The sequence below is a fragment of the Lutra lutra genome, chromosome 10 (assembly GCF_902655055.1).
Source record: "Lutra lutra chromosome 10, mLutLut1.2, whole genome shotgun sequence".
NCBI classification, from domain to species: domain Eukaryota; kingdom Metazoa; phylum Chordata; class Mammalia; order Carnivora; family Mustelidae; genus Lutra; species Lutra lutra.
The window spans coordinates 101,254,180-101,280,818 of record NC_062287.1 but is presented as its reverse complement, the minus strand read 5'-3'; the positions used below and the strand labels follow the sequence as shown (position 1 = coordinate 101,280,818).

The window sequence follows — 26,639 nt, the reverse complement described above, 5'->3', positions numbered from 1 at the left end:
AGGTACTTGATGTAATAAGAATTGGGTCTTATATGCAAATGATGAATCACTAAATTCTAACTCTGAGACTTAAAAAAAACTAACAGAAAAAATCCAAAGCATTTTGCTTATGATATTTTTTTATCAGTATCAGAATTTTTTAGTTATCCTATTGTCTTTCAAGCCTAAATCCACATTGATATCTAATAATATATATATATATATATATATTTCTATGTACCTGTGATTTTCGTTTATATTGGGTGCAACTGTCATAAAGGATTTCCAGTGACTTGTGTTTATGAAGTGGGAGTTCAAACATTTGCAGGATTAGTGAGCTTCAAAAGTTGAATAGACATGCCAACCGTGCTCCACTGAGAAACTGGACAAAGTACTATGTCTTCACAGTTATGCTTTTCTTGAATGCTTTTTGATGTGGACGACACTAGCTTAGAAATTAAAAACCCTTTATCTTACAAAATATACTTTGAATGATGGAAGGTTTTAAGCATCTTTACAGTTGATTGTTTCAAATATTGGCTTTCTGTAAAAAAAATGAGCATACTAATTTTAGGCTGTTTGTAGTAGAATATTAATAAATTTTGCTGCTTGGGCCATTTTAAGTACTACCTTAAAAGTAAAATAGATACTGACATATATCTACATGTCTCTGTCCACCAAAATATCTCCTATAGCTGTAAGTAGGCCATGGGAATAACCATCTCTCTTTTACACAGAAGTTTAACAGGTGCCTTTTATTCCTGAGACTCTATATTTTCTGGCTGCACTCTGTCAATCCTTTGGCATTCTTTTCCTATCTCTTTTTCTTCCCTATCCAAATACCACTATTCTTTTCTTCTTGAAAGGTGTTTAGTCTTTCAAGGATGAGAGTACCAGATGCAAGATCTCTTGATTGGCATCCTGACTTCCATCTCTCTTGAAGCATCTCATGAGATGCACATAAAAAATGTCTTTGTTTTTCCATTTTCCTTTTCAGAGTTTTGCCCCAGGAAGCCTGAGATAAGACATGTTGCTCTTCCCAGTCATAAGAAGACACGGGCTTGTCTGTGAGAGTGTAACAGTCAAGCTGTCTGGCTTGACTTGATGGGATGGTAAAGAAAGTGGCTTCAAGGAAACTCACCCATGTAGAAATACAGGTGCTGCTTTTCATAGTTGATGAATTTGATTTTCTTCTTGCCATACTGAATGGAGAGAGAATAAAACTAAAATAAGAGACAAGACTTCTGGTCATTACACTCAAGGACAATGCCGTGTGTGTGTGTGTGTGTGTGTGTGTGTGTGTGTGTGTCTAAAATCTCTGTAGAAAGAACCATCTGGTCAGAGTTTTTTGGCTATCAAACTTAAAGTACTAGAAAAACCAGAACTGTAATAAGAGGAAATATTGAGGCAACTTTTTGCTTTAATTAAATGTGGGCAATTCTTGCATTTGACTATGGGGATTGTGATTAACAAAAATTTCCAGGTGATGGATATTGGGGAGGGTATGTGCTATGGCAAGTGCTGTAAATTGTGTAAGACTGATGAATCACAGACCTGTACCCCTGAAACAGATAATTCATCATATGTTAATAAAAAACCCCACAACTATTCATGTTAAAAAATTTCCTAAGGAAGTCATTTTGAAACTTTTTGTCCTTATATGGAGTGGAGTGGTGATCAGAAGGAATATTTCTGATGAATTTTCCTAGCTCATCTTAACTGTGGTGTTTAGAATTCTGCCTGAAGCCAGTCTCCATCTCCATCCATTCATCCAACAGATATTTATCAAGTGGTCATGTGATAAAAGATATAGGCATGGCACCTCTTATCTGTCCCATCTTTCCTCCTTTATGTTCTCATCATGGATTTAAAACTGTAATTTACTATTTCTAAAGCATAATGATATTATGTATATCTTTTTTGGGGGGGTGGGGTAATGAGAGGAAGAGGGAAAATCTTAATCAGGGACCATGCCCACTGAAGAGCCTGAAGTGGGGCTTGATCGCACAACTCTGAGATCACGATCCAAAATCAAGAGTCAGATGCTTAACTGAGTGAGCTACACAGGTGTCCTTACATACAATTTTTTAAAAAAGATTTTATTTATTTATTTGACAGAGAGAGATCACATGTAGGCAGAGAGGCAGGCAGAGAGAGAGAGAGAGGAGGAAGCAGGCTCCCTGCTGAGCAGAGAGCCCAATTCAGGACTCGATCCCAGGACCCTGAGATCATGACCTGAGCTGAAGGCAGAGGCTTTAACCCACTGAGCCACCCAGGTGCCCCCCCTACATATAATCTTAATACTGGGAATTTTATTCATTTTCTAGTAGTCTCCTTAATTTAGCTTGTGCTCAGCACACAAGGACAGCAAATACCCTGAAGGGAGGTGTAGAGGTAATGGTTATGTCTCCAGTACCTAGTAAACATACATCTTTAGTTGGAAGAATGAATGAATGAATGAATGAATGAATGAAAATTTACATCTATGTATTTTTTTCTATAGTTCACTTGGTCACAACACTATGGGCAACATTTGATCTCTCTCCCCCTTTCTGCTGATAGCTTCCATCCTACATATAAACTTTTTTTTTTTTTTGTATTTGGATAGCAGGGTTGACTCTTGCTTCTCTACTGTCATAGATAAAAAATATCATGGTGATAATGTTATAAGAGCTATTTGCAGTTACTCCCAAACCTCCAGATATTTAAGTAGTGGGAAATGTGGAAAAAAGAGCAGGTGGAAAATTCCTGGGAGATGGCACACCTAGATGGAGACTGATTTTGAGTATTACTCCAAAGGAGGGCTCTATGTCTTTCAGAACATGAACATACGTAGAAAGTTTGGCAGTAAAATGAGAAGAGAAAGTTCAGAGCTCTTCAGAACCATTTTTTATGTAAGACAACTGAATTTTAGAGCTTAAATAATTTTAAGCAATGCCTTAGGCAGTAGCTTTGAAATTATATCACATAGAACTATAAGGTCTAGGGACATGTCCCAAGAGCAGCTGTAAATCTTGGAGTGGTGAGCTCCATCATTTGTAAAGAGGTAGCATGTGTATTGAACATATAGTCCTAAAGAAGGTACTTCTGGAGAGGGTCATCCTGCTTCATAAAATTCAGTAAGACAAATCCTTGCTCTGTGGGAATGATTAGAGAAATCAGTGTCAGAAAACTAATGATGTGCTTTATGGTGACTAACATAACACAATTAAAAAAAGAAGGAGAAATAAGTGTCACATTTTTGATGATGAGTATAGGAGTCCAAAACCATCACAGAAGTCCAGGTTGGTTGTAGCCATTGTCAAAAGCAACTGATTCATGATCACAGCCAGAGCCTTTTTAAAAAAAAAAAAATCTAGTCAAAAGTCTGGTTCTTAATTCACCTGGAGAAGGTTGGGTCTTCCGAAGCTGGGAAAACTTACTTTCAAAAAGTTGAATGATTTTTCTTTAGTTAGTGCCAAGTGCAGGCAGCAACTGACAGAGCTATACTCTTTTATTTTTAATAAAACTCCTAAGTTATTTTAAGAAATAGCAGCCTCTTTCTAAGTACCTGACTCTCAGGATGTATCATTTCCCTTGGAGGAGAAATACCTTTCTTTGATTATTCTTGTATCTTTTTTTTTTTTTTTTTTAGGTAAGACTTTTTCCTAAAAATTTTGGTAGAAGTCCTTCACATGATGATTTTAAGTTGAGGTTAAGGGAAAAAAAACCACAAAAAACCAGCAACTGAGAAGTACTGGAATTGACTTTTCCCCTCCTTTTCCTTGTTTAAGAAGACCAAATTAGTGGTGAGATCTCTCAGTGTCTTACAAAGCATTTGGACTGTTCATGTATAAATGAACCAAATAAATACAAACTAAAAATACCAGCATAGCCTTTTCTAACTGAGCTAGAATTAGTTGAGATATCTAGTTATTCAGGTATTTGTGATTTAATGCTTACTGAATGTACCAACATGTTTTCTCTGAACGAATGTCTCTATATCCTCATGAAACTTTGGAGAATCATTGTCAACCTTAGTCACCTGGTTTCATTATCTAACATTATCTTGTGTCTCCTCAGAGGTAATGATGGCCATTGGGCAGGGATCTGTCTGTCACCAGGATTGCTCAAGCAGGGTGATGAGTTATCATTTTTCCTGTTGTAGGAGGTTGGCTGGATGTCTTTCGAGGTCATAGAATCACATGCTCTACATCTCTCTCTATTCGTACAACCCCAGATTTATTATTTCATGTCTGTGTCCTGGACTTAAAAGAAGGAGACATGCTCTGAGAATGTGCTTGAAGTGGGAACCTCCCGCTTGATTTTTCCTGGACAAGATCATAGCTGTTTCCAGGAACCACTTCCAGGAACATTTCTCATATGCTTGGGAATTCTAAACCTACCTTGACAGGTTGTAAATCTCCAACCAGGAAAAGTGGGCCCACATCAATATCTGGGTCTTTGGGGTAGATGTTTGTTTTTACATGATGTTGGAAGTGTTGGTTATTCCACCATTTTGCTGATAGGCCCTGAGGAGAAGAGAAAGTTTATTAGTGGTGGATTTCTCTTCTGAAATGTCCTTCTTTGTCAGAGTTTCCTGCATGCATCTCTAAAGTCAAAGACATCTGAGCTTCTTGAACTTGCCTCAGGCCATAGAATGACTCACTGGACAAAGGCTTTCAAAACCTACAAACAAATAAGTATGTGGTCCAGGAACACAAGTTCAGACTAATGCAATTCCTGATTATGAAATTTCATAAAAACCTGCTGCAATGAAAATTTTTTCCATCCCTCTTTCTTTAGGGGGGGCTCCTTATTTGAAAAAATTCTAAAGGTGGGTGGGGCAGAGAGTATTCTTATTTTAGAAATAAAGAAAACTCAGCTCTAAAATTTTAATTAGTTTTGGGGGAGCACAATGGTCCTAGGAATCCTGCTTTAAAGAGTATTTCAAAGAATCATGGATCTGAAATGATTTCTTAGGGGGGCTTGACTCAGATGATTGCATGTTCAGGCTTCAATGCTCTCATATAAAAATAAAGAATAAAAATATTTGAATTGATGTCAAGCTCAAATAATCTCTGATTAGGTTGTTTGTGATTTTCTCTCAATTACAGTCTGAATGCTTTAATAGAGCTTAAGATTTGGAAGTACATTGATGTGGTTTCATGTCCTGGATGTATAAATACTGTTGTGTGGTTTGGGTAATTTTCACTCTCTTTGAGGCTCTAGTCCATCTTCAGTAAATGTAATATAATGACATTTACCTCCATTAGTTTTTTGGGGAGACATGAAATGATATATGTAAAATGTTGGTACATTGAGATATTCAATTTCTCTTCTTTCCCCCTATTACATTAATCACTACAGAAGAATAAAGAGCATTTGTTTTTTATTGCATATTTGACCTCTTTCAGTAACTGGCTTATATGTATTTTAGATCTTCACTGTTCAATACAGTAGCCAGGAACCACATGCTGATTATTGAGCACTTGAAGTATGACTGGTCAAATTAAGATTCGCTGTATTTGTATATTAGATTTTTGAGACTCAGGATGAAAAAAGGAGTCTAAAATACCATATTAATGATTTTCCTATTGATTACACATTGAAATGATAATATTTTGAATACTGTTGGGTCCCCCCAAAATTGGGTACGTCTGTGATTAAAGGAGTGAGACTGATACAAAGCGAAGGTCAAGCAAAGCTTTATTTTGCACCAAGCATCAGGAATCAGACCAATTGTCAAACAGACCGGTCGGGGCCACCCCTCCAGAGAGGATGACCCCTCCCTGCTTTCCAGACTAACTTTTATAGAGCAAAGGCCATGTGGTTGGGCCTGGCCACACACAGGTGGCCAATGAGACTGTAACAAGCACACACAGGAAACTCCACAGTGATGCTAGGCGACCAACTGAATTACAATTTACCCTACTAGACATTTGATTTAGCCTATCACACTTTGTTTAGGATTGGCGCCAAAAGGCTCCCAAAGGGCGGGGTCCATACTCCTTGGTAGCTAGGAGACAGTATGCATCCCCACTGATTGAATACCTCCACCTGGCCTGACCCACCCTTGTATTTGGACTTTGTTACCTGGGACTGGTTTCCCGGACTTGCTTTTAAATAAGTTCCTGGAGGGGGCGGGCAAGGTCAATTTAAGCTTTACAGCAAAAATGGCAGTTCAACCAGGGTGGGGCTGCTCTGCCTGAATAGGCCCTTACAATACATATAAATGGGGTAATAGATTGCTCTAGGCAGTATAGACATTTTAACAATGTTTATTCTTCCAATCCAAGAGCATGGAATGGTCTTCCATCTTTTAGTGTCTTCTTCAATTTCTTTCACGAGTGTTCTGTAGTTCCTCGAGTACAGATCTTTTACCTCTTTGGTTAGGTTTATTCCCAGGTATCTTATGGTTCTTGGTGCTATAGTAAATGGAATCAATTCTCTAATTTCCCTTTCTGTATTTTCATTGTTAGTGTATAAGAAAGCCACTGATTTCTGTACATTGACTTTGTATCCTGCCACGTTGCTGAATTGTTGTATGAGTTCTAGTAGTTTGGGGGTGGAGTCTTTTGGGTTTTCCATATAAAGAATCATGTCATCTGGGAAGAGAGAGAGTTTGACTTCTTCATTGCCAATTTGGATACCTTTTATTTCTCTTTGTTGTCTGATTGCTGTTGCTAGGAATTCTAATACTATGTTGAACAAGAGTGGTGAGAGTGGGCATCCTTGTCGTGTTCCTGATCTCAGCTGGAAGGCTGCAAGCTTTTTCCCATTGAGGATGATATTTGCTGTGGGTCTTTCGTAGATAGATTTGATGAAGTTCAGGAATGTTCCCTCTATCCCTATACTTTGAAGCATTTTAATCAGGAATGTGCTGGATTTTGTCAAATGCTTTTTCTGCATCAATTGAGAGGATCATGTGGTTCTTCTCTCTTTTCTTATTAATTTGTTCTATCACATTGATTGATTTGTGAATGTTGAACCATCCTTGTAGCCCAGGAATGAACCCCACCTGGTCATGGTGGGTAATCTTTTTAATGTGCTGTTGGATCCTGTTTGCTAGGATCTTGTTGAGAATCTTAGCATCCATATTCATCAGTGATATTGGTCTGAATCTTTTAAAATTTGGCTATTAGAAAATTTAAAGTGATTGATGTCATTTTAATGTGGCTTACCTTATATTTCTGTTGGACTATGCTGTTCTAGACACTGACATCCCCTGTAGAAGGTATGTTTGAAAATCTGCAAGTGTTAACATTGTCTTTCCATGGTCCTTGTTGAAGAGCCCTCTCTTAGCAAACTTTTCCTGACCCCATCCATCAGGAGAGATATTCTCTTTTCACCTCTAACACTCCCTACCATTCTTTTTTTTTTTTTAAAGATTTTATTTATTTATTTATTTGACAGAGATCACAAGTAGGCAGAGAGGCAGGCAGAGAGAGAGAGAGAAGGGGAAGCAGGCTCCCCGCTGCGCAGAGAGCCAGATGCAGGGCTTGATCCCAGGACCCTGGGATCATGACCTGAGCCAAAGGCAGAGGCTTTAACCCACTGAGCCACCCAGGCGCCCCACTCCCTATCATTCTATAGTAAAATCTCTCTTCCTCCATTCCCGTATCTTTCCCCTGAATCTCATGCTTGAAAGGGTAGTTACTTTCCAAGCATTTCCTTTTTTCTGGCTCATGATATGTCAAACTCAATGTGTACTCATCAATTTTTATTCCCTCTTCTGGGGCTCCATTGAACTCTGCATTATCCCATCAAACTGATGTGGGAAACAGAGGCAGAAGAAAAATTATTAAATTTCCTTACCAACTGACAAACCCTTGGAAAAGGCAGAGTGACATTCCTCTAGGGACTCAATTACCTCCACCTGGAGGATTTGCTAAGGGCAAAGGGCAATCCTAGCCTGACCGACCCCACCCCCTACCAGGCTCCTGAAGTCTACTTTAACAATTCTTTTGAAAACTTTATCTCTAAACACTCCAAGATAGTCTTGACAATCATTCCCAAGCATATGGCCCATTGAAACACATCTAAAGGGTCTCATGACAAAGGTTTTATTACCAGTAATAAACAGCCTATTCCCCAACAATAGCTAGCCCCTCAAGGTCCTGGAAACCTTGCTTCCAAAATTCCTTAAAGAATTACACTATCCCCGACCCCCTTCCAACTTACAAGTATATAATGGACCACTCCTCACAGTCCCAGGGCTTTAATAAACCACCATTTTGCACCAAAGATGTCTCAAGAATTCTTTCTTGGTCATCGGCTCTGGACCCCACCCCACCAAACCTCACTTATATTCTAAAACTCCATCAAAACAGCATACCACCCACTCACTCTTACAGCTGTGCATTTGTATTGACCCATTCATTATCTATTTTGAAGTAGATCCTATGCACCAGACACTGAGTCAAACATTGGAATACAAAGTCAGACATGATAAAATGGGGTTCCCTCATTTATGAAACACACAACTTTAATAAGAGCAATAAACACACAAGGGCACTGTAATAAGCAGTGATTCGCTTTGTTAATTAAGTCTTTCAAGAGCCAACATTTTGGCCTTTTCCATCAGCTGACTGTAACTTTGCAGTCAATGACTATCTGTGGAAACTGGTAATAGAAGAGACAAGTTTTGATTCATGATAGGTTGGGGAGTAGATCTTGACAGCTCAAAGTTCTGTAGCTTAGAACAATGGTCAGAATAATTGTGAGTGGAATATAAAGCAGCTAGCTCTACCCTCACCCCTGGGTCTGGAAGTCACAGTTACTGGAACCAAGGGACAGACTGATCCACGGGGATGTGAAGATTATTAGCTGCATGCAAATAGGCTGCCCCATACCAAACGTCATCTAGAAACTACTCTAAAAGTCATTTCTCATTTCCTGGTGAGGTCCTTTCTCCGTGCAGTATAAGGAATCCAAGCCTTGGCCTGAAGCCATTTTTTGGCTTGAATTCAAATCCCTGCTACTGGATGTGTGTGGCCTTGGGAAAAATCCTCATCTGTGAAATAGGTAAGAAGAGGATTACAGGAAATAACATGCTTGACTCCTCCCTCCCAAGTTATTTTCCGATGTAGTCATGGAATCAGGATAGGCCAGTTTTCAAGGTAGGTTTTAGTATCAAATATTTTGTCTCTTTGTCCCTATAATATACTTGATTCCTATAGTTTTCAAACTGTGCATACTGGGTGTTGGGGGAGGGGAGTTGAAAGATACACCAGAGGGGGTTGATTTGGATTTTGACATTGCACAAAAATCCAAAATGTGTGCAGATATTTAGCAGTGTGTTTTCACAAGGGTTCTTTTATTGCTATGAAGACCAGGCATACACATTTGCTTAGTGCAGTGAGTGAAAAAAAATCCCTCTCCCCCACAAAAAAACCCAAAACAAAACCCAACTCAGTATCTGTGCTTTTCCAGGAGGAGGGTAAATTGACATGAAATCAAGTTTTAAAACTTAAAGTTGTGATGTATGTAAGAGCCTCTTTAGCCAGAGCGGTTCCACCTCGGTTGAACAGCCATTTTGTTGTTTATGCAGTAAAACTTAAATTGACCCCACCCCCACCCCCAGGGGAACTTATTTAAAAGCAATTCTGGGAAACCAGTCCCAGGTAACAAAGCCAAATACAAGGGTGGGGCAGGTCAGGTAGAGATAACAGCCCTAATGCAGGGATGAGTCCGGTCAGGTGGAGACATCCAGTCAGTAAAGCGCGCTTACTGTCTCCCTAGCTACCAAGGAGTGTGGGCCCTGCCTTTTGGGCGCCAATTCTGACCAAGGGGATAGGCTAGTTCAAATGTTTACTATGGGGTGAATTGTAGTTCAACTGGCCACCCGTGTGTGACCTAGCATGACTGTTCAGCTTTCTCTGTGTATTGCAATCTCATTGGCCACCTGTGTGTGGCCAGGATCAACCACATGGCCTTTGCTCTATAAAAGTTAGTCTGTGAGGCAGGGTGGGGTGGCGCTCTCTGTAAGAGGCATGGCCCCGGTGTCGGTTTGATTCTCGATGCTTGGCGTGAAATAAAGCTTTGCTTGACCTTCGCTTTGTATCAGTCTCGCTCCTTTAATCATGGACCCATTATTGGGGGACCAACATTGGGGACCCAATGATGTACATAGAAGGTGAAGTTGTTGCTGCTTATATTATAATTTTCTTTGTTATCTCCCTCCTGCCTGCCTATCCTTCCTGGATAGTTTTCTCTCCTGCACAGAGCGAAGCCTATATTCATTTTTCTCAAAATTCACTCACTGGTTTTGCCTGCAAAAAAGCAGAGTATACTCGATTTGCTTTTTAGAGCATTTCCCATTTACTTACTTTGCTCATGAGTCATCAAGGTTATATTCACTTCAACTAGTGCAAAATTGTTTCTGGCAACACAATTTACAGAGAGAGAGCACTGTAAGAATTTGAACCAGTGAGAAAGCTGTGATTTTTTAAAAGCACCAGAGAGGATGGAGCTTGAAATATTGCATATACTGGCACTGAGTCAACTGTCAGTTATCTTCAGGCTACATGAGTTCCCCTTTTCCTCTGACTTCCTCAAAACAGAGAGAGTTGGAGAGCCCATTATCTAGTTCTCACAAGGACAGAAGAAACTATCTTTGCTTTTATTCTGTGGTAAAGATTCTGAATGGATGCAGAAATGTTTTGTCAATCCAGCACTGGTGGATAGAAAGCAGAGCAGTGTACCTGTAGGAATTTTCCAGTTAAATGAGACTAGGCACATAAAATGACAATATATTATTCATTCTAACCAATTTGAGTAACAGACATAATTCTAATATGAATCTAGATCCAAGTCTGTGCTATTTAATCTACTTAAACTTAGTTTGCTCAACCAGAAAGAGGGTTGATAAGGCTGTGATTTTAAGTGTCTTCCCATTCAATATGAATTCAAATGAGTTTTTCCTAAAATGACCTGGCTCAAATGCAAGATTTGGCTTAGTGGAAGGCTCAGAGGCACTTCCTCGCTTCTGGGCCAGAGTACATAGTCAATAAATCCTAGAATGTCATAGAAAAGCACAGATTCAGTTTAAGTCCTAATCTTAGAGATGAGAACACTGAAAACCAGAGATAGAATATGACTCAGTCAAGATCACACAAGGAGCCTTATCATAGCCAGGCTAAAACCCATTCCTAGCAGTTCTGTACTGCTACCTTGGTTCACAAAACCATCCAATCTTCCATCCATCCATCCACTCAACAAATGCTATTGAAATTGAAGGCCTACTATGTGCCAGGAACACTGCTAGGTGCTGCATTGCAGTGGCACATAGGACAATGTGCCTGCCCTCCTGGAGCTTATGTTTGAATTGGGAAGGGAGACAAGGTCAACTGTCACCATCACCACTGCTTTTTCTAGGAGTCTGGGATTTGTAGTCCTTGACTCCTGAATGGTGCCATCTGACCTTTCTGGTCCATTCTCTTTCTCTTCACTTTTTTCTATTCTGCTGCCTTTCCTTTATTTCTTCATACCCTATTCTTCCAAAACTAATCAGTCTTGCTGGATTCCTGTAACTTTCTTGCAGTAAATGTTCAGACCCCTTCTATGAATGCTCCCATTCATGATTTTACAAGGCACATCTTCATTTATAAAGGCACAGTCCTTCTCCTGTGAGGTGGTTTCTTAATGGGGCTTCAGGGATTGGGCCAAAGCATTTATTAGGGTAAGAAAAGATGTTGGAACTTCCTAAATAAAAATAAACTTATCTCCATAAAAATTTGACATCCCAATTTTAGCATATGTGCTATAATGTTATATACATATTAGCATATATATAGTATCTGCATTATTAGTATATTTACACTTATTTATAAATCTATTTGTGCACAAACATTTTTTTTATCTTTTTATTTATTTATTTATTTATTTTTAAATTTTTTATTTTTTCAGCATAACAGTATTCATTATTTTTGCACCACACCCAGTGCTCCATGCAATCCGTGCCCTCTACAATACCCATCACCTGGTGCCCCCAACCTCCCACCCCCCACCCCTTCAAAATTCTCAGATCGTTTTTCAGAGTCCATACTTTCTCATGGTTCACCTCCCCTTCCAATTTCCCTCAACTCCCTTCTCCTCTCCATCTCCCCTTGTCCTCCATGCTATTTGTTATGCTCCACAAATAAGTGAAACCATATGATAATTGACTCTCTCTGCTTGACTTATTTCACTCAGCATAATCTCTTCCAGTCCCATCCATGTTGCTACAAAACTTGGGTATTCATCCTTTCTTTTTTCTTTTTTTTTTTAATTTTTTTTTTTTTTTACAGCTTTATAAACATATATTTTTATCCCCAGGGGTACAGGTCTGCGAATCGCCAGGTTTACACAAATCACAGCATACTACTACTACTACTACTACTACTACACTACTCACCATAGTACATACCCTTCCCAATATCCATAACCCCACCCCCCTCTCCCAACCCCCTCCCCCCATCAACCCTCAGTTTGTTTTGTGAGATTAAGAGTCACTTATGGTTTGTCTCCCTCCCAATCCCATCTTGTTTCATTTACTCTTCTCCTACCCCCTCAACCCCCCATGTTGCATCTCCTCTCCCTCATATCAGGGAGATCATATGATAGTTGTCTTTCTCCGATTGACTTATTTCGCTAAGCATGGTACCCTCTAGTTCCATCCACGTCGTCGCAAATGGCAAGATTTCATTTCTTTTGATGGCTGCATAGTATTCCATTGTGTATATATACCACATCTTCTTTATCCATTCGTCTGTAGATGGACATCTAGGTTCTTTCCATAGTTTGGCTATTGTAGACATTGCTGCTATAAACATTTGGGTGCATGTGCCCCTTCGGATCACTACGTTTGTATCTTTAGAGTAAATACCCAGCAGGTGCACAAACATTTTTTACTGAGCTCATGAACTTGGAAACCATTGCATTAGGAAATGATGTCTGAGAATCCCATCACATTCCCCTAACACCCTGTACCTTGAGATGACTCATCAGAAATTTCTGCATCAGGTGGTTCCACTTGGAGTTCGTAAACACGGAAAGGTGTCCTGAATCATGCTGCAGAAAAAAACTCTGAATCTAGAAGAGAGAAGTTGTTAGAGAAACTGGGGGAGTGTCAAGAAGAAATTAATAAATAAGTCTGCTTGTAGACTCAGGAGACCTCTGGAGAGGAATGGTGGGGGATCTCAGCTGACCCCAAGCTATGTTCACTTTCTATTTCCCACATGTTGGATTCTTTCCCAATTGTGTGCCTTTGCCCATGGGGTTCTTACAGCCTAGAACATTTTCCTTGCCACCGTCAAAGTCTTCCAGCGAGAAATAGAAAGAGTATGGCCTTTGGAGTCATGCAGATTTGGGTTCTTAACTGTTCTTCACCATGTAAGTTTCGCATGGATCGTGGCAAGATACTCAGTAGCTCTGAACCTTAACTCTTCTTCTGATAAATAGGGATAATAATACCTTACTCATGGACCATTGGGTATCTTAAATACCAGTAAGTTGCCTGGCTTATGCTAAGCACCAAGAAATGTTTGTTTCCTTTCTTAAAAGTTGACTTTTCAAGAAAAAATTAGCATAAAATTCTGGAGTTAACATGGAAAACTTTCCCAGATATTCCACTGAGAATTAAATGCCTTTTTCTGCTTTAACAGCACATACTTGTTCCTTTCCTTAGCATTAATGTCATTCTGTTTCGTAGTATGTTTAGCAATTTGAGCATCAATCTCCTGCACTTGAAGACTCTTTTCCCAAAGGCAAGAACCGGGTGCATTTCTTTTCATGTCCACAACACAGTGTTGTGCTCACAGAAGGCCATGTTCAGAGATTTATTCTTCATTCAACAAAGATTTATCAAATGTTCTGCTATGTGCCAGTTGATTATAATTTATGGTAGAATCCATATGTTCTTCTTTAAAAATTTAAATTCCAGTTAGTTAACATACAATATAATATTAGTTTCAGGTGTATAATATAGTGACTCAACACTTGCATACAACCTCCAGAGTGCTCATCACAGGTTCTCTCCTTAGTCCTCATGACCTATTTTACCCACCCCCAACTCCCTCCCCTCTGGTAACTATCAGTGTGTTCTCTATAGTTGAGATTCTGTTTCTTGGTTTGCCTCTCTCTTTCTCTATTTGTTGATTGGAAGACGAACACAAGATAAAGGTGAGTGTTACATGGCTGAGAAAGGACTCCAGTTACTGAACTGGTATGTAGAGAATTGGGTGAAATGTAGCATGTGTCATAAATTAAATATTTCCTATGTGCCAGTCACTGTCACTGCTAGGCATTTTATACATTAACTTGTTTAGTCCGGAATATTTCCATAAGCAATTATTATTCCACTTTTACAGAAAAAAGAACTGGGGTCTGGCAAGTTGTGTCAGACGCTGATGAGTAGCTTGACAGGAAGTGTCAGGCAGCAGCTGATGCCAGTCTAGAGAGAGAAGGAAACCTTCTGAACCTTCCCTCTAAGCCACTGCCTGAGCTTAGGGTACCTGCTTACCTGGGAAATTAAGAGAAGGAAGGAAATGAATATTGTCATAAGCCAGCCATTGCCAAAATGCCACACCATTAGCCAAGCCAGGGTCTCCAAAATCAAGATCTGGGCCAAGTGAAGGAAGAAGAACACCCAGTTGGCCTTGAACATGTTCATGGGCTCCAATGTTCTTTGCAGTTCTTGGAAATCTTCCACCAATTGGGGCTGAGAAATAAACATTCATGGAAGGAATTAGTTTCCTCAGGGAACACAAGTGAACACAATGAACAATCTATTTTATAAGCTTATTAATACCTTAATTTTAATGCATAGAAATTTATTGATATTAATATGTTTAATTGGGCAAAATTAAAAACATAAAGCCATGGACAAACAAAACCTTTTAAAAGGTTATGATTACATATATATATAATAAAAATTATATATATATATATATATATATATATATATATTTATTTATTTTATTTTTTTTTCCTGGAGAAGAGAAAGATGAGTAGTGATTTGTAAACTGTCCTCAAACTGTTTTGAGAATTGGGTTTTGTTTCAGAATTGGGTTTGTTTTGGGGGGTGGATGTGGTTATTGTGTCTAACAGTTGCCATTTACTTATTTATTTATTTTTCTTTAAGATTTTTATTTATTTATTTGAGAGATAGAAAGAGAGAGAGAGCACGAGGGAGAGGGAGAAGCAGATTCCCTGCTGAGCAGGGAGCCCAATGTGGGGCTCAATCCCAAACCAGGGACTTTGGGATCATGACCTGAACTGAAGGCAGATGCTTAACTGACTGAGCCACCCAGGGACCCCTAATGGTTGCATTTTAAACCATCAGTATTGTTTCAGATGTTGATTGATCTCTGATTACATTGTCTATATGGGTACCCCATACTTAGGGGTATAGTTTACACAACGTTTTCTATGTCATCAGCAGTTTAGTATGTGTGAAGGGCTCTTTCATTAAAGATGTTGAACAGAAAAATACAGTTCACTTAGTGTAGCTCAAAGGATGACTTTCCTGTGAGCTGCTTGATGGAGCCCCAGAAACAAGGCAGGATCTCTGGTGATGTTAGTGTGTATCTGCTGCCATGTGTGGGGGCCTTGGTCCTCTGTCTGTGTAAGAGGTATACGCGCATGTGTGTATGCACAAGGCTAGTTTTGGTTTGCCAGCTTGCCGGTCAGACTGGAGAATCAGTGCAAGGGCTGGGAATAGATATCTCTTAGCTTAATGATTAATGGGTTTAAAATTGGGGCAGTTGACACAGTGACCAGGGTATAAGGAAGAGAGTAGGATTATTCAGATACATGAAAAGAGAGACATTTGCAGTATCAAAAGAAAGAGCCATGAACAAAATTCTAGAAGCAAGCATTTTCACTTCAAAATTCACTGATTGAACTTTTAGAAGATCTGCTGCCTGCGTTTATCTTTGAAGCCGCCATCAACTTTGGAATTCTGGTAGCCATGGATAACCTTAAGAGGCCATCTCTTAGACTGCTTTCCATCCTGGTCATCTTTTCCAACCCATTTATTTTGCTGAGTAGGGGGTCAGCAAGCCCAGTAGAGCAACTGCTCGGAAATCATCATCAAGTCAGCCACAGATACAGAACTTCAACCTATGCTGCCTGACACGTGTTGTACTCAAACTAATTGTCTATATGCATGTATCTGAGTACGTTTGTGTTATTTTGCAAACACACATGAATATGTATATCTGTGTATCCATGTAGATGTACTAAAGAAAATTTAGAGCAGACCTTTCCCTGCAGAGACCAATACACTTTTAGATAACGAATGATTGTCTTACAGCTCTCAACCATTAGTGTACTTTCTTTTCCTTTTAGAAAATTTTAGGAAAAACAATTAAGCTTTTCATCACTTTCTCTTTTTAAACCAAGAGCCTCCTGCTCTAAATGATGGTGACATATCTAGAGGTTTGTCAATTGCTAGTATCACCACTGAGTTCATGATATAGTATCTAAAATGGATGGAGTATTTACTACATTCCAGACACTGTGCTAACTCCAAATGCCTCTAACTCTTTCCATAATCCCCCAATATCTCCTAGGAGGCTGGTGCTACTACTCTTGCTGTTTTAGAGAGAAAGAGAGAAACGGAGTATGGAGAGGTTTGGTAACTGGTCTGAACCCATAAAACCTATGGTAGGGCTGGGCTGTGAGTACAAGTGTGCAACCTCAGAGCCCTTGCTGCCAAATGCAGGGCTGTGCATCCTGACACATAGCTGTGTGGGATGCATGTGGACCTGAGGGGTAAGCGTAAATATTCATCTGAAGTTTGCCCCAAACCTGTTGTGTGTCCTCTTCTTGGCAAGTTTGTGTCCTCATTTCTTTTTTTTTTTAAAGATTTTATTTATTTATTTGACAGAGAGAAATCACAAGTAGGCAGAGAGGCAGGCAGAGAGAGAGGAGGAAGCAGGCTCCCTGCCGAGCAGAAAGCCCGATGCGGGGCTTGAACCCAGGACCTGGGATCATGACCTGAGCCAAAGGCAGCGGCTTAACCCACTGAGCCACCCAGGCGCCCCTGTGTCCTCATTTCTTAAAGCAGAAATATAATCCTTATTCTATCTTCCTCACAGTGACGTATGGATCAGCACTCAGTAAAAATTATTTCTTAACAATTAAACAGAATGTAAACAGGTTTTAAAAAACAACTTGCCGAAAAAGAAAAAAAAAGAAAAATAAGTGCTCGATGTTAGTTAAAATCTCTGTAAGCTTTATGTAAAATCATCTGAGGGAATGTTTAATCTTACAGAGACCCTGTCCTTTTGAAGACAGTATTCAGATAGCCAAAGTATTAGAGAAAGAAAGAGTGGCACCTTTCTTTGGGAATACCTAAGGGCTGGGACCAGAAAGAAGAGACTTGGAGTCCCAGTTCTTCGACCCACCAACTGTGGGACTTCCAGAAAGTAATTTATTCTCCCTGGACTATAATTTCACCAAATTTAAAGGTGCTGCTGTTAGGATGTATCCATATCTTTCATTCAATAGCAATTTAGAAGTCTCTACTACATGTCTGATCCTGGGCAGGTGGGTTCTTGAGGACAGAGGGATAAGCAAAATACACATATTTCCTGCTCTCATGGAATTTACTTTAGCAGGAAACATAGATACAGACACCAAACAGCTATAAGCAACCACTGAAAAAAATTGTATGTGTACATTGCCTGGGACGAAGCAGGTACTTAGAGACGTGGAATTATTGTTTGGTGCAGGACCAAAAATTTCATTCTTTTCTCACACAGAAGTTTAAGAGTTTGAGGGTCCAAGGAGGATAACATTGTTTTGAAATATGCAGAATCTACTCATTCATGGTATGGCAGGCTCACCCAGGCATAATGGCTGGTGTCTCACAGAAAATGATCACTTCTTGGATATATCAGGAAAAAGTCAGCTGGCTCTTATCTCCATCCCTCCACATGCCCCTTGGGTCCCAACTCCTCACTCACATTTTTGTTTCTTTCCTGGCTAGGCTTTTCTGGGGCAAGCTCTCCGATAAGCAGTGGCTCAAGGTACAATTTTACAACGTCAAGCTTCAGGTGCATGGCTCTGAAGACATCCTGTAAATCAGAGAGTACTGTTGGATACTTAAGAGATACACACTTACCTGAAGAATAGTACCCTTCCTTACCTCATCCTGCACCCATCTTGGGAATCAGTAGACTCTGTTATGGAGGATTTCTTCTATCTCCAGGTGGATGTTTCAAGTTGAAAAATCAAAATTACTCTTGGGAATCCTCTATGAAAGCCTATTGCTAGAGACCCACCACCTACTTAGCACACTGCTTCACTAGTCAAGCCCAATACAGCCAGGACATTCCTGAGCATTGAAAGAGATCACTATTTTGTTGAGCACCAGAAGAAGTAGTCAGCTTGAGTTAATGAGCCATAATGACTCTTTAAAGTCCAATGTCAGGCTTGGTGGAATTTGCTCACACTATCTGGAGCACAGATAAAAATCCCATCTCCCATCAAATCTCCCTCTTGGTTCTTGGCCAAAGCCAAGAAGACTGAAGCCTTTGAATTACATTATTTCTAAACAAGTACGAGTTAAAATTGGCAATGGTAGTGTAGAACAAGTGCACAAGAGAGCATGGGAGCACAGCTCTGAGGTCTGTGTCATCTAAAGTATTACACTCTTGGCACAGTTTGACACCGAAGGGGTCTCGTCACTTTTTCTAAAAAATTCTAAGACAATCTCTGCAAAGGATTGTGACAGCCAGGCATAGAAGAGAGGTGACCAACTGTGTTCCCGCCCCCCCTCAGCTCCATGTTAAGTAGCACTTCGTAGAGGCTATGAGAAACAGTGGTGGTTCCTATGTCCTGCTTATATTTGGAAGTAAGAAATGTTCTCTTCCACCCCAGGGATTTAAGCAGTTTTTGGGGAAGGAGAATTTTTCAAGAGGTAGGTGCTAGACTTTCTGCTAGTGTGGCTTTGGGGACAGGGGTGATTAAAAATGAGGAAATATTACCAAGATTGTAACTTGAATACATGGAAGTCTTACATATGACTCTGAAGCGCTGGTGTTCCATAGTATTCAGTAAGAAAGTGGACTCTGGAGCGGCATTCATACATCTAAATTCTGGTTTCTATTTACTATCTGTGTAATTGTGGACAAGTCCTGTTACCTGTTTGTACTTCCATTTTCTCTAACATAAGGGTGATGATCATAGTCAACAAATTCATAAAGTTATTGTAGGGATTAAGTGAATCAACTAGAATCCAGTTTGCATAAAGTAAATCCTCAATACATATCAGCCATCTTTTTTTTTTAAAGATTTTTATTTATTTATTTGACAGAGATTACAAGTAGGCAAAGAGGCAGGCAGAGAGAGAGAGGAGGAAGCAGGCTCCCCGCTGAGCAGAGAGCCTGATGCGATGCGGGGCTCGATCCCAGGACCCTGAGATCATGACCTGAGCTGAAGGCAGAGGCCTAACCCACTTCCAAGAGTAACTGAGCCACCCAGGTGCCCCTCAGCCATCTTTCTTGTATGTATACTTCTAGTTCCAAGAACTTACTACCCAACCTTCTCTTCAATACAGCAATTTGTAGATTTTCTTCATATGTTCCAATGTCTAATGTAGTATGAGTTCTCACTTATTTTAGTGAATATAATGAATCCTCCATCTTCAAAGTGTAAAACAACTTTAGATACATCTATGAACTACATACAAGCCTACTTAGATGTTTATATAATGAATAACATTAATTACAGGGGTACAATATCAACTCTTTAGACTTCCGTCACCTAAGGGTCTCTAGATTCAATGATGTAAAAAGGGCTTTGTATTTGCTAGAACCAGTCCAGGCTCAACTGTCCATTCTGCTTCTGTATGCTTCCTCTGAATCCCTTGGGAAAGGCTACACTGTATGATTTCAAATGTGTTTCTTAGCTGTTATATTCTACAAGTCTAAAACTTAGTTCCCCAAACCAGGAAGAGAGCCATTCAATGATTAAGAAGGTGATTAAAGTATTTTAGGATTGTCCATAGTGAAAAATCACATTCTACTTGTTGTGTAAGAGCACATTAGGATGGAAAACATTCTGATGGATCAAGGTAAGAGTGTGGAAGAAAGGTAAGCTGTTGAAATTTCATGTTACTTTGAGCAGTCATGCAGAGTCCTTGAACAATGTGCTGACAATACTGTTCTTCTGGGTTCATTGGGTTTTTTGGTTTGTTTGTTTTTTGTTTTTTGTTTTTTCTGACTCCCAGCAAGATTTGCAGGTAGTATTGTGATAAGAGATCCTGAAAACCTACAGACTTTTCCAGAATAATAGGCATTGTCCTGCTATGTGGAAGTCTTTCACTGTACTGATGAGCAGTAAAACCCAGGAGTTTAGGTAGTCTTAGATTATTCAATTTAAAAGACTTTCCTAATAGAGGCTGGATATTGCATAAGTTGTGAAATCCTCTTTTGAAAGACCTGTAAAAATAGTCTATATTATTAACACTATTGGGCAAGTATAATCCTGCTAAAAGATATAGGGGTAATAATATAATCCTGCTGAGGAAGAAGGGATAAAAAGGGGAGAGGAGGTAGTGCCAACAACTGTTGAATGTATTCTATGTACAGGGTACCCTATGGGCCAACTCATAATCAACACCTTAGTTCTATGAGGCTGCCTCTTGTTTTATGTAAAGATAAAGACACCAAATCTCAGAGGAGAGAAACATCTTGTCCGCAATGCCACAATAAATTGATAAATAGTAGAGCTGGGATTTGAACTAAAGTCTTCATGACTTTAAAGCCACGAAGCTGTAAAGGTTTATTCCAGCCTTAACATGCACAATTCTTTTTCTGAAAGACCTCTCAAGAAAGAAATGATGCCGGATTGTTTTGGGATAATCCAAAAATCAGTATCTATCTGCTGAGCAAATAGTAATGATGTCTTTACATTAGGTTTTTTTTTTTTTTAACATTTCTTTTCAGTTTTTTTTTCTTTTCTTTCTTTCATTTTTTTTAAAACCCTGTTTCCATTTCAAATACAATCTCATTCCCCAACTTTACACATTAGGTTTTAATCCCCTAAATCACTTTGCCTCTGGCTTCAACTTAGCTCTCCAGGCTTAACATTCACCATTACCCTTCATGAACTACCAGACCTTTCCCCATTCAATAAACACTCCATGCCTCTCTGTTGTTCAGAAACTTTTCATGTTGGTTCCTTGCCTTGACTGCCTTCCTCCATTTTCTCTCTCAAAAAACTCCTCTTTACCCTTCCAGATTCAGATTATAGTGCCTCTCCTAACTCACTCAGGAAAGTTATTTATGATCTCCCCTGGGCTCCCAAAATTCCTATAGCTTTTCAAATTATAGTGTAATGAAACTGTGTATTTTGTTCCTTCTTTAGTGGTCTTCATATTTTTTTAAATTGATGTATACTTGATACACATCATTGTATTACTTATAGGTATGCAATAGAATGATTTGATATTTGTTTGGATTGCAAAATGATCACCACAATAAGTCTAGTTAACTTCTGTCACCTTACATAGTTCTCCCATTTTTTTTCTTGTGATGATAACTTTAAAGATTTAATCTCAACAATTTTCAAATATACAATACAGTATCATTAACTATAGTCAACATGCTATACATTACATCCCATTATTTATTTATTGTAACTGGAAGTTTGTACTTTTGAACCCTTTTACCCTTTTCTCCCATCCCATACTTCCCACCTCTGGTAACCACCAGTCAGCTTTCTGTATCTATGAGCTTGATTTTTTTTTTCTTTTTTAGATTCCACATATAGGTGAGATCATATGGTATGTGTCTTTCTCTGTCTGATGTATTTCACTTAGTATAATGTCTTCTGGGTCCATCCATGATGTTGCAAATGGGAAGATTTCATTCTTTTTTAATGGCTGACTAATCTATCATCTATCTATCTATCACTTTTATCCATTCATCTGTTGGTGGACACTTAAGTTGTTCCTATGTCTTGGCTATTGTATGTAATACTGTTATGAGCTTGGGGGAGCAAATATCTTTTTGAGTTAATGTTTTTGTTTTCTTCAGACAAATACCCACAAATGGAACTTCTGGATCATGGGGTAGTTTTTTATTTTTTTAGGAGCTTACATGCTCTTTTCTATAGCAGCTGCACAAATTACATTCCCATCAATAGAGTACAAGAGTTCCTTTTTCTTCACATCTTCATCAACATTTGCTATTTCTTGTGTTTTGATAATAACCATTCTAACAAGTGTGAGGTGATCCCTCACTGTGGTTTTGATTTGCATTTCCTTGGTGATTCAGGTCTTGTGCTCAAGTCTTTAATCTATTTTTAATTCCAGTGTATGGTGCAAGATGGTGGTTCAGTTTCCTTCATTGGCATGTAGTTGTCCAGTTATTCTAACACTATTTTATTGAAGAGACTGTCCTTTCCCATATTCTTGGATCATTTGTCATAAATTAATTGTCCATGTATGTGTGAATTTATTTCTGGGTTCTCTATCTTGCTTCATTGATCTATGTGTCTGTTTTTTATGCCAATACCATACAGTTTTTATTATTATAGCTTTGTGGTATGTATTGAAATCAGGGAGTGTGAAGCCTCTAGATTTGTTCTTTCTCAAGATTGCCCTCCTCCCAGAGAAGATGCAACTATGATTACTGATTATTACTTTCTTTTCGTCAACAGCTTAGAAATCCTGGCTGCTTTTGTGGTGGCTGGGGGTGGGGAGGGATGACGTGCTAGGCAGTGTCACTATGTGAATGGAAGAAGAAGAAGAAGAGGAAGACATGGCTCAGTACTCTAAGACCCCTTCCTTTCCTCCCCTTTCTCTTTTCTCTTTCTCTACCTTTCCTTTCCAACCTCTCCTCCTCATGCCATGATAGTCACTGATGCTAATTGAGCATATACTATGTGCCAATATTGTGCTAAGCAGAGGAAGTGGCTAAGCTGGGATGCCCATTCTGGCTGGGTATTTAGTCCTGATGTGAATCCTATTTTCACTCCACCTCTGTGCATAACCTCTCCACCTCCTACCCTAGCCTCACCTCCTTTGGCTCCATACCACCCTTTTGGAGTTGCACACAACACTCCTGTCTTCCACGTGATAGTCCTCTAAATAGATGAAATGGACTTTTCTATATTTCCTCTAAGTTTTTGTCATCCCTTCTCTGTCAAATTGACCTTTGACCCACACAAGAAAGCACTCGAGTTTCACAGCGTCTTTCTTAAGAGTGTGGCTGTCCAGGGGCACCTGGGTGGCTCAGTGGATTAAGCCTCTGTCTCCAGCTCAGGTCATGATCCCAAGGTCCTGGGATCGAGCCCCGCATTGGGCTCTCTGCTCAGCGGGGAGCCTGCTTCCTCCTCTCTCCCTGCCTACCTCTCTGCCTACTTGTGATCTCTGTCTGTCAAATAAATAAATAAAATCTTAAAAAAAAGAGTGTGGCTGTCCAGAGATAAGGAGGATACTTAACCTCCTTTGTTCTGGACATGCTGCTGATGTGCATGCATCACAATATTGCATTTGTTCCTTTCCTACTGTTGCCTTACATAAAATTTGTGACCAAGTAGGGTTTCATGTCATGTCCTCCAATGCTTTGTAAACCTCATTTCAATAATTGCAAAAACAGCCCATTATATAAATATATACTTAATTATATAATCAATCCTACTTGGACTTTTCCTGTAAGCTCTTCTCTGGTAAGAAGACTAGGCCTAGACTGTAATTATTAGCATCATGTCATTATTATTTTTTAAAAAGATTTATTTATCCATTTTGGAGGGTGGGGAAGGGCAGAGGGAGAGGAAGAGAGAGTCCTAAGCAGACTCCTTGCTGAGTATGGAGCCCGACATGGGGCTGGATCCCATGATCCTGAGATTACAACCTGAGCCGAAACGGAGAGTCGGACACTCAACCAACTGTACCACCCAGGTGTCCCATCATGTCATTAGTTTTAGATCACATAGTTCAAAAACAGTAAGATAACTTGCATATGCAGTAATAGGAGCTGATGTACCCACTTCGTTTTACGGACTTATTTGTCTTGTTTGTTCTTTGGAGAAGATTACAACCCATATCAGAATAAAGTAATAAAAAAGCCCAGGAACTGTCATTTTTTCAGTGTTTAATCTGTGCCAAACACCATAGGCACTGTTGACTTTCACAAGGCTAAGATGAAGGTATTATTATCCCCACTTTCTAGGTAAAGGAGCTGAGGCTCCCAAGAACTTCTGCAGTCTCCCCTCAAGGCATTCTCAGTAAGAACTCAGATACAAGCCAGGCCTGTTTCGTTCCTAAGTCTGTACTCATACTCATTAGGCTGGACCCTTAACAAAGGTTTTAGAATGGTTGGCTACATGAATGAATGAATTAATCATCCTATGGGAAAGGCTATCATTAGTCACCCTTTGTGAGGAGGATGGAAGCTTGGAGAAGAGTTTCCATGTAAATAAAAGAAAGGTGTCCCCCTCTGGGCACCTTTGGGTCCAGGGCCAGCACACAGAGAGACCATACTTTCTTTGGTCCACAGTTGCCTTTCAGGGTACAACCTGCAAACACCTCTTAAGTTGTAGAGTAAACATCTGACTGCAGGTCCTATATACATTTTGCTCTCCTTCACTAGGGAGCATGATCCTTCCCCACCACGGACTCCATCTTTCCCCAATCACGTGACACCAAATACAACCAGAATTTCTAAACTGGTGCTAAACAGGAAATAATAATTACACCTCTGAGGCTAGGGATACCAGTGAGATAAATAATAATAGTACTATTTAATGAAACATTATTAAGCATGTGGCATTGTGCTAAGCACTTTCTAAACATTAGTCCCATTTACCATAAACCTGTCAGATGCGTAAGGTCATTCCTGTTTCACAAATCATGAAGTAGAGGCTAAGAGAATTGCAGTAACTTTCCCATGTTCACACAATCACTTCCAAAGTTCAGGCTCCCTGAATTCTGAGTAGCTATGGAATATTACATTTGTCAGAATTCTTTCAGAACCTCCCATTCTTCTCAAGACATCTTCCTTTGGAAGAATCTTTTCTCTGAATATTTTTGGACTTATTTACCTTACATCTAAGGTACATGGTTGACCACGCTCAGGATTTCCATTCTTAAGATATGAATCCTTAGATGGCATGGGTATTTTCCCCTGAAGTTCTCTGATGGTTTCTTTTTTCTTTTTTTATTACTCAGTTCCTCCTTGTTGGCTAGAATTGAATGCAAAGTCATGGACTTTTCTTAATTTCTGGGAGATAAACATCATCAGCAAGTTACATATTTATCAGCCCAGCTGTCTCAAGCTGAGTGAGTTTATCAGTGATTTCTAAGGTGGTAGAAAGCCCACATCTTTGGCAACAGATCATCTGAGCTGATTCTGTGACTTGGACTAGAAAAGCATCATCCTTAATTGTAGGTTTGCATTATTGTTATCAACATTTTATACCTATCAGATGAATCACTATTTGTCTTTTACACACACCATTTATAAGAGTATGAGAAATTTCTCCTTGGGCACAGATATTTTTTTCCCTAGACTTTACTCACCCATTTGCTATTTTCTTCTTAAAAGACAATGACAGATGGTAGCCACACTTCTGGTGAACATAGCATAATATATAGAGTTGTTGAACCACTATGCTGTACACCTGAAACTAATTTTAACACTGTGCCAACTATTTTCAAAAAACAAAGCAAAATAGACAGTGGCTTTAATTCAAATCCAAACAAAACACCAAGAGCAGAACAAAATCTAAAATACACAAACAGTATCCACTGACAACATCTGAGCTCATCCCCAAGTAAGAGTTAAACCTTGAGATTAATTTGCTTTCAGGTTCTTGCTGGATAGGAATCCTGTAAAATTGATTTGGGAGGAGATGAGCAATTGTGGAGTTTGAGCACACACTCAAAATACTTTTGGGAAGAGAGCAAAATCTCAGTCACCCAGTAGCTGGAAGAGAGAGGGCAGAGCTCTGAGTTCCTTACCGTGGCGTCTTCGCCAGCATAGTGGTTGAGGACCCAGTGCCCACCTGGATGCCTCTTGGCCCAGTCAGTAACATCATAGACCTTGTGAATGATCACCAGCCACTGATCAGCCTCCTGATTGTGTGTCTGGATCTCCTGCCAGCTGTACACCTTGAGGATTTTTCCGGGCATGTCACATTTCCCATTTGCCTCCTGTTTTACAGAGTCTTCACCTTTCCCATTTGTTACTGGTTTCCCATTTGCTTGTTGCTTCTCACCTAGACACTGCTGACTTTTTCTCACAAGGCTCCCATTACCTGCATGCTTGTCTTCAAGTGTCATTGTCACTGTACCCCTGAGATTTCTGGGTTGACTCCTGAAATTCTAATCCTTGCCTATGCTTGGATCATAAAATGACCCTTTTCCTTCTTTCTTATTCCACTACAATGTGATGTCTGCCCAGAACACTTCTTTTTAGCCTAGTTACCTCTTCACAAACCTGACAGTGTGTACATCCCCAGCTTCTCACGTCTCTGTCTGTCTTCAATTTTTTCTGCACTGATAGAGGCTGGATTACATTTTTTCCTGGGCGGTGAGACCAACTGTCTCCCCTCACTTCTCCTTTCTCTGTTGGCAGGTGTCTTAGCAACATCTTCCTTCAGCATTAAATATCCCTTAGGAAGGAACTTGAGCCAATCAGTTGGTCTGAAAGTTGTAGCCTGTCCCAGGTTGGAGGGAAAAG

The 26,639-nt window shown here is 39.6% G+C and overlaps 1 protein-coding gene across 1 annotated transcript; it reads right to left on the bottom strand.

Annotated features, from left to right (window-relative positions):
- Nucleotides 1-1,055: 1,055 nt before the first annotated feature.
- LOC125079102 (fatty acid desaturase 2-like protein FADS2B) lies at nucleotides 1,056-26,550 on the bottom strand. The gene is made up of 6 exons (XM_047692489.1): nucleotides 25,919-26,550; nucleotides 17,913-18,023; nucleotides 14,462-14,659; nucleotides 12,931-13,032; nucleotides 4,365-4,490; nucleotides 1,056-1,181 (listed from the first exon to the last, which is right to left on the bottom strand). The coding sequence occupies exons 1-6, from the start codon at nucleotides 26,237-26,239 to the stop codon at nucleotides 1,107-1,109; spliced, it is 933 nt and encodes a 310-aa protein (XP_047548445.1). The 5' UTR covers nucleotides 26,240-26,550; the 3' UTR covers nucleotides 1,056-1,106.
- Nucleotides 26,551-26,639: the final 89 nt, after the last annotated feature.